This window comes from Nymphaea colorata, chromosome 6, assembly GCF_008831285.2.
Source record: "Nymphaea colorata isolate Beijing-Zhang1983 chromosome 6, ASM883128v2, whole genome shotgun sequence".
Taxonomy (NCBI): domain Eukaryota; kingdom Viridiplantae; phylum Streptophyta; class Magnoliopsida; order Nymphaeales; family Nymphaeaceae; genus Nymphaea; species Nymphaea colorata.
Window position 1 is genome coordinate 22,238,586 of NC_045143.1, and position 14,456 is coordinate 22,253,041.

Sequence of the window (14,456 nt, forward strand, 5' to 3'; positions counted from 1 at the left end):
ATCAATATCGCTTAGCACAGTTGGTGATCATAAATCTTAGTGGATTCGATGTTATTCTGGGTACAAGACCACACGCTAGGAAGAAGAAAGAAAGGAGAGAGAGAAAAGGAGAAGACGACAAGGATTTTTAATGTGGTTCGACCTTTGGTCTACGTCCACGAAGGAAGGTGTCTCTTTCTTGTTAATTTTACATGACAAGAGACTCTCTTTTATAGTCAATTTTCATTACCATCAATCCCATATTCATTGGGATTTGATTTGATTATAGAATCGCTAATCCCATATTTGTTGGGATTAGAATTGATTACAGAATCGCTAATCCCAAATTTGTTGGGATTATATTTGATTTCAGAATCGCACGTTTCCTCTTTTTCAGTTGCTATACATAGATGATCCTCATCTTTTGTAGCAGTCTTAATAGCCTGAGCATTATCTTTGGTAGGGACATGATTTGTGGATATGATATGGGCGAGATCTCCTCTAGCTGTAGATGTGTGATGCAGTGGTTTAATATCCCCCTCAAGATGAACGCTCGGGAAAGAGCGTTAAGCTTGAATCTAAGATTGTCAAAAGTAGATTGAGCAAGTGGCTTGGTGAGGATGTCCGTGAGCTGATCAGCACTAGGTATATAGTGAACTTGAAGATGATTCTTGGCAATATGATCGCGAACAAAGTGAACATCAATCTCAATATGCTTGCATCTATTATGAAAAACCGGATTAACGGAGAGCGAGGCAGCACTGATGTTGTCACACCATAGACAAGGAACGTGTGGCATATTAATATGTAATTCCTTGAGTAAAAACGTGAGCCATAAAACCTCAGAAGAATAGGAAGCTAGAGCACGGTATTCAGTTTCGGTGCTAAATCGAGCAACAGTAGGTTGTTTGCGGGCAAACCAAGAAACAAGAGATGATCCTATAAAGATGGCAAAACCGCCAGTGGACTTATGATCATCAATGTTACCAGCCCAGTCTGCATCAGTGTAAGCATCAATGTGAAAAGTGGTGGCTGGCTTTAACAGAAGACCGCAAGATAGGGTGGCCTTGACATAACATAAAATGTGCTTGACAACAGTCATGTGAATAGTAGTAGGCTGTTGCATGTATTGACACACTTTGTTGACAGCAAATGAGAGATCAGGCCATGTGAGCGTAAGATATTGCAGTGCACCAACAAGTTGCCGATATGAAGTGGGATCAGAAAGAGGCTCCCAAGCGTGTTTTGACAGTTTGAAAGTGGTCGACATAGGCGTGCAGTGAGGTTTTGCATCAATCATATTTGCTTTCTGCAGAATGTCAAGCATATACTTTTCTTGAGAAAGAAATAAACCCTTGGAGGAGAAAGTCACTTGAATGCCCAAAAAATAGTGTAGGAGGCCAAGATCTTTAATGCCAAATTCTTGATCTAGAGTATGCATGATGGACTTGATCATAGTATCATTATTTTCTGTAATAATAATATCATCAACATAGATCAAGATATATAAAGTTGAATCAGATCACACTCGCAGAAAAAGAGAGGAATCCACTTTTGAGCCGACGAACCCCAATGTGACCAAGAAATTAGTAAGCCGTTGGAACCAAGCACGGGGAGACTGTTTTAAACCATAAATAGCCTTATGCAGTTGACAAACATGATGAGGAAAACGATCATCGATGAAGCTCGGTGGTTGAGCCATATATACCTTCTCAGTAAGAACTCCATGAAGGAAAGCATTGTAAACATCAAGTTGCCGAATAGTCCAGCCAAAAGTGATGGCAATAGTGAGAAGAACACGTATAGAAGTGTGTTTGACTACGGGACTGAAGGTTTCAAAGTAGTCAATACCATGTTCTTGAGTGTAGCCCTTAGCCACTAAGCGAGCCTTGTATCTTTCTTGAGTGCCATCAGCTTTTCTTTTAATATGAAAAACCCATTTCGAGCCAATGATATTAGCAGAGAGAGTTGGTGATACAAGAGTCCATGTGTGATTCTTGTGTAGAGCTGCAAGTTCATCTTTCATGGTTTGAACCCAATAAGTGTGCTTCAAGGCTTGAGACGCAGTACGAGGTTCGGTTTCAGAGATTAGATGGGTGAGATGAACTGCAGGAAGGGAATATTTGGAGATGGTGTAGGTTTTTGGCTTAAGAGAACCAGTTTGGGACCGAGTGAGCATGTGGTGAGAGCGATGCGGTCTAGGGGGTGGTGAAGGGTTCGGCAGTGAAGGATGAGGTGGTGAATAGGTAGGTGAGGGTGTAGGTTCAGATTGTATATCCTGAATGATGTTGGACAGTGATTGAATGAGAGGGAGTGGTGGTGGGAACGATGTAGTATTTGGTGAATGGTGCACGAGTGTGAGAGAGGAACGGTTTAAGAGAGGTGGTATGTTTGGGGAGGGCATAGTAATGACTAGAGGCAGTGGAGGTTTACTTGGTGTAGGTTGGACTGGTGATGCCAAGGTTTTAAAGCGATATACACTTTCATCAAAAACCACATGTCTGCTGATAAGAAGTTTTCTCGTATCTCGATCAAAGCAAATATATCCTTTGTGCATGCTGCTATATCCAAAAAAGACATGTTGCTTGCTGCGAAACTACAGTTTATGAGTGTTGAAATCACGTAGACAAGGATAGCAGACACATCCAAAAACCTTTAGAAACTTATAATCAGGAGATTGTTTGAACAAAACTTGATATGGTGACTTCATTTTGAGAACCTGTGTTGGCATTCTATTGATCAAGAAAACAGCAGTTTGCAAGTAGAGTTAATCCAATGTCAACAATATGCCTGTGTTTGCTTTCTATGCTGCCATTTTGTTGGTGAGCATGTGGGCACACAACTCTATGAACAATACCAATTTGTTTGAGATAGGTGGGAACAGTGCGATATTCTCCTCCCCAATCACTTTGAACAACCTTGATTTTTCGATCAAATTGATGTTCTACCCTAACTTGAAACGTTTTAAAGACGAAAAGAACATCTAATCTACTTTTGATAATATATATCCAAGAGAAACGAGAGAAGGCATCCATGAAATTAACATAATAGCTATAACCATGCATAGATGTTGTAGCAGCCGGTCCGCAAACATCAGTAAAAATCAAATCAAGTGGAGCATTAATCTTATGTAATGTCTGAGCAAAAGGAAGAGCATGACTTTTCCCTCTTTGGCATGCATCGCATATTTGATTATGAGATTTGCCATCAATAGGTAAGTCAAATTTATTCAAAACATGCATCATAATTCTAAAATCAGGATGTCCCAAACGACTATGCCAATTACCAACCGAGACCAGTTCTCCTACAAATGCTGTTTTCTGGCAGGCTCCATGTTGTTGTAACTTCAGCTGATACAATCCTCCTTTATTTTCTCCCTCCAGAAGTTTCTCCCCTGTTGTCCGATTCTTAACATAGCAACGATTTGCATCAAATTCAAAGACAACGTTATTGTCACAGGCAAATGTATGCACAAATAGAAGATTTTTAGAGATGGTGGGAACATTCAGCACATTGTTTATAAAAATTTTTGAGGCTGGGCTATAGAGAGAGACATTACCAACATTCTTGATTTGAAGACCAGTACCATTTTCAACTCTCAGCTGATCTTGCCCACGATATTCTGAGTGAACGAAGAGTTTGTTTAAGTCAGCCGTCACGTGATGAGTAGCATCGGTGTCAGGATACTAGAATCCATCATCTGTTTGAGGTATGGTTTCCATATGATAATCTTCTGGGGATGAAGATCCCTTTTGGAACTTGTATAACTTGCAGCTCAATGCACCATGTCCTGATTTCCTGCAAGGTTGACATACGGTTCGACATTGGGAAGCGAAGTGGCTACGATTTCCGCAGGCATGACAATTGGCATTTTTATCCTGAGGACGGATTCCTGATTTGCTGCTCATTTCTTCCACGGTAATTGGGATTCTTGAAGTTTTGTCGGTGGGCTACATAGGCTGAAGGATCCTCAACGTTTCCAGACTTTGAAATTTCAGATTCTTGAATAAGAAGTAAAGAATATAATTCTTCCAAGTTTATGGGATCGACGCGAGTGCACAACGTAACTTTCAGGGTGCCATATTCATCAGTAGGAAGACTAGAAAGAATATTCATGACAAGATCCTCCTCATCTACTGGTTTGGAAGCCATGGCTAGCTGATGAGCTATGCCTTTTGCTTTGTGAAAATATGCTGTTATGGATTCATTTCCCTTTTTCAGGTTTTGTAGGGCAGATTTAAGTTGTTGCACCTTTGCTCTAGAGAGAGCAGCATAGATGCGTTTTATGGTAGTCCAGACTTTGTATAACAAGTCAAGACCTACAACTTGACTATGGACGACTTCACTAAGTGACGAAATGATCCAACTTAACAATAGTTGGTCACCTCGATGCCATTCCAAGAAGGCTGGATTTAAGATAGTTCTTTTGCCATCTTCACTAGGCAAGAAATCGTCTGGGCATTTGAACGACCCATCAATATATCCCATCATATTATAACTCTTAAGCATAGGAATGAATTGAGATTCCCAAAGCAAGTAGTTGTCGGAAGACAGTTTAATGTGCTGAAGACTAGTTGGGGCAGGTATGACGGAGGAGACCAGACCTGAAAATGACATACTCATGTTGTCGAAACTAGACTTGGTTGATGCTGCAGCTGTGCTGTAGGAGTCTCCTTTTGGGATTGCTTGTTGATTCGCCATAACCTTGCTCTGATACCATACAAGACCACACGCCAGGAAGAAGAAAGAAAGGAGAGAGAGAAAAGGAGAAGACGACAAGGATTTTTAATGTGGTTCAACCTTTGGTCTACGTCCACGAAGGAAGGTGTCTCTTTCTTGTTAATTTTACAAGACAAGAGACTCTTTTATAGTCAATTTTCATGACCATCAATCCCATATTCGTTGGGATTTGATTTGATTACAGAATCGCTAATCCCACATTTGTTGGAATTAGATTTGATTATAGAATCGCTAATCCCGTATTTGTTGGGATTAGATTTGATTTCAGAATCACACATTTCCTCTTTTTCAGTTGCCATACATAGATGATCCTCATCTTTTGTATCAGTCTTAATAGTCTGAGCTCCTCCAGCTGTAGATGTGCGATGCAGTGGTTTAATACTGGGCATGGATTGTCTATATACACATTACACCAACATAGATTGTAGGAAGAGTGTTGCATTCTTGGTCAACGTATTGACCAGTGAGACTGAGTCGGTGAAGTTACAGGATGTTGTCATTGTGAGTGAGTACCACAATTTGTTCCTTGATGAGCTATCGAGTTTGCCTACAACATGAGAAGTTGAATTGAAGATGGAGTTGTTATCAGAGACAACCCCTATTTCTAAGGCACCATGACGTATGACACCGACAGAGTTAGAAGAATTGAAGAAGCAATTGCAAGAGCTCCTATATATGGGTTTCATTCGACCTAGCATGTCACTTTGGAGAGCACCTGTATTGTTTGTTAAGAAGAAAGATAGAACGATGCACTTGTGTATAGATTACCTTATGTTGAATCAAGTCATCATCAAGAATATCTGCTTCTTAATATTGAAGACTTGTTTGATCAACTCAAGAATGCAATGTTATTCCCCAAGGTTGATCTGAGGATAGGTTATCATTAACTTTTGATACGGGAGGAAGATGTTGCTAAGACTGCCTTTCGAACTAGATATGGTCACTATGAATTCAGAGTCATGCCTTTTGGGTTGACAAATGCTCCCACAGCGTTTATGGACTTCATGAATCGGGTTTCCCAAGACTACTTGGATCGGTTTGTTATTATTTTTGTGGATGATAATTTGGTGTACTTAGATATTGAGGCAGAGCATAGAAATCACTTAAGGAGTGTGTTGTATATTTTGCCCAAACATAAGTTGTATGCCAAATACTCGAAATGTGACTTTTGGTTAGAGAAGGTAAACTTCCTTGGGCATATGATCTCAAAGTATCGAGTATCTGTTGATTCAGCTAAGGTGTCAACAGTATAGAACTTGAGGACACCATGCAGTGTAACTGAGGTTAAAAGCTTTTCAGGATTGGCAGGATACCATCGTAGGTTTATACAAGACTTTTCAAAAATAGCTACGCCCATGACTACGCTATTAAAAAAAAGAGTGAAGTTTGTTTGGAATGAGGAGTGCGAAAAAGAGTTTCCAAACTCTGAAGGACAAGCTTACCACCGCCCCTATTTTGATGCTTCCATCGGGTTATTCTGGATTTGTGGTGTACACCGATGCATCGGGAATCAGTTATGGTTGTGTATTGATGTAACATGGTTGTGTAGTGGCTTATGCATCAAGATAATCAAAGGTACATGAGAAACACTATCCCATTCATGATTTAAAATTGAAAGCAGTAGTGTTCACACTGAAGATATGGAGACACTATCTTTATGGGGCAATATTTGAGGTGTTTACTGACCACAAGTCCATATTCTTCCAAAAGGATCTCAATCTAAGGCAAAGAAGATGGATTGAATACTTAAAAGATTATGATTTCAAAATATCATATCATCCAGAAAAAGTGAATGTGGTGGTTGATGCTTTGAGTAGACATAGTCAGGCAACGATGTGCGATATGTTGAATCACTTTTGGAAATTGTTGCAAGATGTGATAACATGGCAGCCTCACCTATGTGACGAGAATAGAGAAACAATGACTGCCTTAATACAGTATCCTTTGTTGGCGGAGCTTGTATTGAAGCAAAAGGAGGATCTTGATTTTGCCAAAAATATGGAAGAAAGTAAGAAGACGGATTCACTTTGGTGTCAAGATGAAGATGATTCATTGTAGTTTCGACAAAGATTGTGGGTTCTTAGAGATGAAGGGGTGAGGCATCAGTTGCTTTATGAAGCTCACAAATCCAAATTTTCCATACAGCCTGGCAGTACCAAGATATTTCAAGATATGAAACAAAATTTCTGGTGGCTTGGAATGAAGCGTGAAATTGTAGAATATGTGGCAAAATGCTTAGTTTGCAAGCAGGTCAAAGTAGAGCATCAATGGCCAGGAGGCTTGTTGCGGAAAATTGATATTCCAGTATGAAAATGGAAGGACATTACGATGGATCTTGTGGTTGGTTTGCCTCACACCAAAAGATGACATGATGCCATATCAGTAATTGTTGATTGACTTACGAAGTCCACCCATTTTTTGCCAATCAGAATCAGTCAGTCTTTGGAAAAACTTGCAGAGTTATACATTGGTTAGATAGTGAGATTGTATGGAGTAACAAAGTCTATTACTGCAGATCAAGATCCACGTTTTACCTCTAGGTTTTGGGGGCAATTGTAAAAGGCATTGGGTACCAAGCTTAAGCTGTGCACAACGTTCCACCCCCAAACTGATGGGTAATCTAAGAGGACCATTCAAACTTTAGAGGACATACGTGCTTATGTTTTGGATAGGAAAGGAGAACGTGATAAACACGTGAAATTGACAAAGTTCGTATATAATAACAGTTACCACTCTAGTATCAGGATGACACCTTTTGAGGCATTGTATGGAAGGCCATGTAGATCGCCTACTTGTTGGATTGAATTGGGTGATGACAAGATCGAAAACCCTTTGGTATTGCAACATTAAACCGACCAAGTACAATTGATAAAGAAAGGGTTGTTGACTGCACAAAGTAGACAGAAAAGTTATGCAACATCCGACATAGAGAGTTGACTTTTGAGGTTGGTGATCGTGTATTCTTGAAAATTTCACCTACTAAAGACATTTTTGGATTTGGTATTAAGGAAAAGTTGAGTCTGAGGTTCATTGGGCCTTTTGAGATATTAGAGAAGATCAGATATGTGGCATATAGATTGACACTACTATCTAATTTGAGTCATGTTCAGGACGTTTTCCATGTTTCGAAAGTATGTACACATGTGATTGATTTTCAAGGTACTCATGTGCAAGATGATTTGACAATAGAAGAAAAGCCTATTAGAATTGTGGATCAAAGAGAGCAAGTACTTCGCACCAAGAGAATCCCTTTAGTAAGAGTGGAATGACAACAACATGGGTTGAAGGAGAGCACATGGGAACTCGAAGAGGATATGCGAAAGATGTATCCATACTTGTTCTTGGATTGAGGCATGATCTAAATTTTGAGGATGAAATTTTATTTAAGGAGGGTAGGATGAAAAGCTCGTTGTTTTTATTTTAGGTCAGGCTGGAGCGGGTGTAGACCCAGACCCAAAACCAATTGCGTGAGCCCGTCACGTGAGGGAACTCTTCTCCCTAACCTTCCTATTCTTTTCTTCCTCTACTGCGTCGCAAAGAAGAAGGCGGCAGAAGGTGTGGCAGCAGTGACGGCCAAGCCGACGGAGTAAGGGCAACGGCGGAGGCGTAGTAGCATGGAGGTAAGCTCGTTTGATTATTTTTTTCCTCTCTCGTCTTTCTTTTCCTCCACCTTCTCTCGCTGTTATATTCGTCGTAGCCTCTGTCTCTTTTCTTCTTCTTCTTCTTCCTCACCCTTCATCGCACGTTTCACTCTCTCTATTACTCACCTCCCTCTGTCAACGCTCTTTTTCTGCTCACATTCTCTCTACTGCACTCTCCCTCTCTGCACACTCCCTTTTCTCACACGCCTGCCCTCTCTCCCTCGCCACTCTCCATCCGTCTCCACTCTGGATCTGCACTCCCTCTCCTTATCGCCAACCTCCTCGCACTCACATCTTTCGTGCTCTCTCTCATTTTCAATTTCCCTATCCCTCGTTGTTCCCTACCTCCCCCAACTGAACCATCCCTCTCAGCCGAACCTCCTTTTTACCCTGCCGGAGGCCCTATTCTAATGGCAGACCCTCTTCTTACATTCTTTCTCATTGATTTTCACTCTTTTATGGCTGTGGTATTAGATTGCAGCTTGGGGGACGCGTCTTTCCCCTCATAACAGTGAATAGAAGGCGTGGGTGGTGGTGGCATCGTATGATTTTTTCCACTAGGGGATCAATCAAAGATTTGAGGTGGCTGCAGAAAACATTGCAGCAGTTTGGGCACTAAGATTGGGGTGAGCGAGGCCTAATTGAGCTTAAATGATCTAAAATTTACTATTAGTGCAAGTATAATTATTATTTGAGCATTCTAGACTCATGATTCGATGATTTGGAATGCATATTAACGATGTTACTATTTTGCGAAAAGTTTATGACTATTTTAAGAAGGATGAGGATCTACATGTACAATTATCTTTTTAGCATGATGAGTTGATTTTCGAAGTGGTTTTGACACATGATAGAAATTTTGATGATGTTGAGAAGGTTTAGAACCGTTTTAGCGAGCTTGAGAAATACGCTTTTATTGATGTGCATATTCGTTGTATATTGAGAATCTTAATTTTAGGATAGATGTCTCAACTATGGAAGCAAGGGAGAAACGGACTAGTGATTGGTTCAAATGGAAAGCGCAAAACTTAAATCATTTGGTGACAACCTCAAAGAGTTGGGAAGAGGCCTATTGGAGGGCTTTGTGGGTTGACACTACCCGTCGACACCCATTTGAGGCGATGACCTATGCCTCAATGATTATATTTTATACTTATATAGATTATAAACTGAATGAGTATGAGAATTTATCACTTGCTTATGTTTGCAGGTACACCGGGCACGTCAAGTAGACCTTGAGCAGCCCAATTCGAAGCTTAAGGCATTTTGGGGTAGTTTGGCGACATGCACCAGGTATGGCGGCATTCCAGGCAAATCCCTGCTTGGGGCCAACTTTTGAATGTGTGTTTTCAGGATTGTTGGATCCTATGAATGTGATGTGATTGAATGAATGTATGCATGAGAATTGAATGCTCATGTGATTAGTTTTGTTTTAAAACTACTGCACAGTTGCATTTGCATACTAGAAATGATAACTGCTTAGGACAAATGAGGTGGGGTATCAAGTCAAGTATCTCCTCGACCCCAATTGTGCATTATTAAGCATCCTAGAATGATAATTGCCTAGAACAGCTACGTGCCAATCACAGATCCAGACTACTTTCTGTGGTTTGGCTAAGTTTTGAAAGATGTGATTGATGTGTGTGTCTAATGTGAATGTTGTGATATGTTGTACATGCATTGTCATGGGCATGAATGCAATTGAATAAAATTGAAGGGCATTTGTACCCGTAATGTTATGACGGCTAGCTAAGAATGTTTACTATATATGTAGCCCTCGTGTGATGACAATTAGTGGTATGGGTGCACTTGCGAAGTGAACCAATCTCAAGAGCTAGCTGGTCGTTTTGTAAATTTGCTTTCATAATGATAAGTTAGAAAGAATAAGAGATGAGAGGGCAATGAGTTATGGCAATGTGTTTGGGAGATGTCTTGCCATCGCCATTGGTCTCGCCTGCGCGGAGCGAAGGCGGTGCAAGGCCCCAGAGTACCGTTGTGTGAAGTGCTTGGAGCGTTGGGCTCCTGCCTTCCCAAACTGGGTGTCCTAGGGAAGGCTAAGCAACTCTCCTTGGAATTCACATATCCATGGATGATTGCTTTTCTGTTGTAGCATGAATGGATCCATATCGTTTTGAGCCACCACGGGGTTGTCTCCCGACTGTAGGTTACCCATGGTATGCACGTGCCTGTGTTTGCACCCAGAGGAACTGTCAATTCACCAAAGTTAATGTAAATGAAAAGAATGTGAATGAAGTGATGAGAATGATATGTTTATGCATAAATTGCATGTGATTTTTGAATGTGTTATTTTGGTAATCGAGTAGCCTTTACATATCGTGGTATATGTGAGGGGCTTCCATAACAAGTCATGTGAATGTATGCCCTATTATGACATAATAGTGATTTGCTTTTATATTTGTTATATCTCATATTTGAGCCCTTACCTTAGAGGGTTAGAGATTTATCTGGGTTGTTGCCATCCTGCGAAGACTAAGCCTTCAGTTGTCTTTCTTTTTCAGGTTTTGGCAGATCCAAAGCACCAGGTTGATTAGATGATTCTATTCACATCCTACTGGGAAGGTTTTGGGTCAATCGTAGTACTGGCTCGTCATGTTTATGACTCTTTGATGTCTTGTTTTTGTAAGACGTCAAAGTTGTGATTTTGGGGGCATTTTTGTCATAGGTGTTATTGAAAAATATGAAGTGATTTTGTATGAACAGAATTTATTATGCAATGAAAAGTTGCCCCATTGTTTTTTATTTGCATAGCTCCTTTCCTTTTTAATCGTTGTGTCATCGCACCTCAATGTTTTGTGTTTTAACAAAAAAAAAGGGTTATTTGAGGGTCAAAGTATTGGGGTGTGACAAACAAGCTAACAAAATGTCTCTATGCTTGATAGACTAAACACATTTGTGTAATCCAATCATAATTTGAGTCTCAGAGGACAAAACCAGGGGCGAAACCTGTATAACCCAAAGTTGATCTCCTTGGGCTGATCATTCTTCCATTGAAGAGAGTAGAAAGCATCACAACAGTTAGTCCAAACTCTGAATCTCTTCTGATGGGTGTTATGGTTTTCATTCTCAAATATAGCAGCATTATAAATAAAAAAATGTGATCTTCACACATCAACTAAGCCAACCCTTTCTAAATGATGAAGCCAGCCACCATTGATGCCTTGGGAAAAGCTTTTCATATTATTAGTTTGCTTATCGAACTTTAGCGGAGCAAACTTCCAAAGATCGTTTACAGCTTTACAATCAAAGAAAAAATGATCTATAGTTTCTTGATGGTCCGCATATAGCATACATTGATTTGCTAGATGAAAATTTTTAAGTTTATGGTTGTCCAAAGTGCTAACTTTACCTTTACTAGCAATGGAGGAGTACCATTGTACATGAAGAGGGATACTAGAATTTCATATAGCTTTACTCAAGGGTCCATGACACCTCTCCTTTTTTTCAAATCTGCTGCCAAGAAGCATGTTCCCAAGTCACGCAGAATGGACTATCATTGTTTTTTGTTGAAGCTTTAGCAATGAAAACAACATTTAGTTGCTGATCCCAAGAAAAAATCAGCAACAAAAACTATTCTTTGTTGCTATATGCACCTTTAATAACCATATATTTCATTGGTAAAGGTCTTTTTAGTGCCCTATAGTAACAAAAGGAGGTTTTATTGCTCACAGTTGCCCACTTATCAATGAAACCCTCTTTCGTTGTCTTATGGTTTATATACTCCTATGAATTTGAGTTTCTCTCCTCTTCCCATGGACTTTCCAAATCGCGCATGAGCTTCCCCTCTTCCAACTGCAATTTCTCAAAAAAACTGTGAGATCAAGACAATCGATTTTCTGACCGTCGATATTCCTTCTCTGGCTCCATCCATCGGCGATTGATTAGGGGGATTGTCACTGTTTGGTGTGATCATTCCAGCATTTCTTACTCCATGCTGCAAAGAAGCAGTCATTGGTTTTCCTCCTCTCTTCACCTTCTGTCTTGTGCGTGAGATCCCTCTTGCTACTACTGGTAACCACACTCTTTACTACAGGTATTCTCTTCTTAGTTGTCTATCTCCCTTTCCACCCTTCACACTCTTTCTCTGCTCATTTTTGACTCGACCGTGGCCGATGCTTGGAGTGGCTGGCCCAAAGAGGAGGCCCAGAGAGAGCGCGAGCCGCAAGGCATACCCGAGAGAGCAATCCAACATGTTAAGGGCATTCTTTTTATGTTTGTATGTTTATGTAGTTTGCATGAGCTTGAGGTATGGGTATTATGGGTCTTCACATTGGCCCCAATTGATCAAGGTTGCTGAAGGCAAGCTCAGTTTGAAGCAAATAGAAGTGAAGGATGATGCATAAAAAGAGATCATGATTCTTGGATTCCTTGAGAAACTAGAACAATTCAAGATGCTTGTGTATGCATAAGGATCCTTGGACTATCGTAGCTCAACGGTAGATTGGAGAGACTAAGCTGAAGGAGACAAGCTCTAGATCACATCAGATTCTCCGGCTGGTGAGTGTTTTTGTCCTTGGTGTTGGTTTCATTTGCTTCAATAGCTTAATTTTTTTACAGTTCCTTTTTACTTTGTGCTTTCTGATCTCGTTGCTTTTTTTCCAAAGACAGTAGAAAGTTCTGCTCTTGGATTTTTTGATACAGACAATTCAAGTACTCTGGTTGCAAGTGTGGTATGCAATTCTTATGCTTACTTTTCTTTGCTGTTGTGTGAGAAATTTCTCAAATAAATAACAAGTACATCAAGTTCCACTGCTCGTGCATGCAAAACTTTGTTGATTTGGTACGAGCGAACAAGCATCTCAAGTGTTAGGAACATGTGCAAGGCTGAAAGAAGGATGTCACATCAACCGAAGTTTGCATACATTAGGAACTGTTATTCGCAAGCTAAGGAGGTATATATTTTTTTTCTGATATCTTCCTTCTTGTTTTTTGGTTTAACTTCATGAAAGTGATGGTGCTGAAAGTAATAATCGGATTTGCCACTATTAAGATGTCAACAAGAAACTTAATCAATTATCTGGAGAAGAAAGAGTAGATATGTTGGAGGTCAATTTGTAAGGCATGAGATACGTAAGTGGATAATGGCATAACCATAGATATCTACAAAAACATAAGCAAGCAGAAGAAAGATTTTTTTGGCAGGACAACTTCAAATTTAATTGAAAAGTTGCAGCTATAAAGATCCTTGCCACAGCTAGATAAAATTTTGTGGTTTAATCTTCTTCAACAAAGTCAGCAAAATTGGCATCTAGTTTTGATTCAACTGATGTATTTCTAGAACAATTTTTCCTACCTATGGCCACTTCAGTAATTTGTGCAGGATTGATTCTGATTCACTACAGTTATAGGAATCTTCAGCAGAATTAGAGATTGAAACTGAGACACTACCGGTGGTTCCTCTCAAGTTAATTATAGATGTTGCAGTTTGTCTGTCAGCACAAGTGAATGGGCAAAGGTGGATTCTTTGGAATATTTCTAACAAGAACAATTTTTCTATGTCAGAAATTATATGTGATTCAAAATATATTGCTCTTCAATATCTCTACAGCGTTTTACACAAAGCCATTACTTTGGTACTCTCCCATTATACCTTATATCTATTTCCAATACTGTTCATGTGATTGAATTACAGTAAAAAAAGAAATAACAAAATTGAGAATCCCCAACAAAGAAGCACCAACTACTTTGATTTGGCAAGCAGTTGAATGAACATCAGTGACTATGAATCAGAGTATCTATTGATTCTTGTTTCAACTGCCATGTGAAAACTGGTTAAGGCAAAAAAACTTCTGAAGAACTTGTTCATTGTGGATCTCTCAAAGAACACAAGGAAAGGGACATCCCTCATCGATCAAATTCTATGGTGGTAGGTACCAAACACAACCAACCTCACAATCCTTTGCTCCCTTGAGGTGTTAGGGCCTAGTAGGATATGACACTGAGTAAGGTTTTGGGTCACCTTTTCCACCATTGAAAGCCATCCTATAGAGCTTATGAGAGGTAACAATAATGATATGATGCTGTATTACTGGTGCTTGTTCATATATTACTTAAAATTTGGACTTCTTTTTTCTTTCA

General features: G+C 39.8%; 1 protein-coding gene across 1 annotated transcript; it reads right to left on the reverse strand.

Annotated features, from left to right (window-relative positions):
• Positions 1-379: 379 nt before the first annotated feature.
• LOC116256632 (uncharacterized mitochondrial protein AtMg00810-like) lies at positions 380-1,435 on the reverse strand. Its single transcript, XM_031633023.1, has one exon. It carries the CDS (start codon positions 1,433-1,435, stop codon positions 380-382), a length of 1,056 nt encoding a protein of 351 aa, XP_031488883.1.
• Positions 1,436-14,456: the final 13,021 nt, after the last annotated feature.

Coding starts and splice junctions, on each gene's coding strand:
- LOC116256632 (XM_031633023.1), bottom strand. CDS start 1,435: ATGATCAAGTCCATCATGCATACTCTAGATCAAGAATTTGGCATTAAA.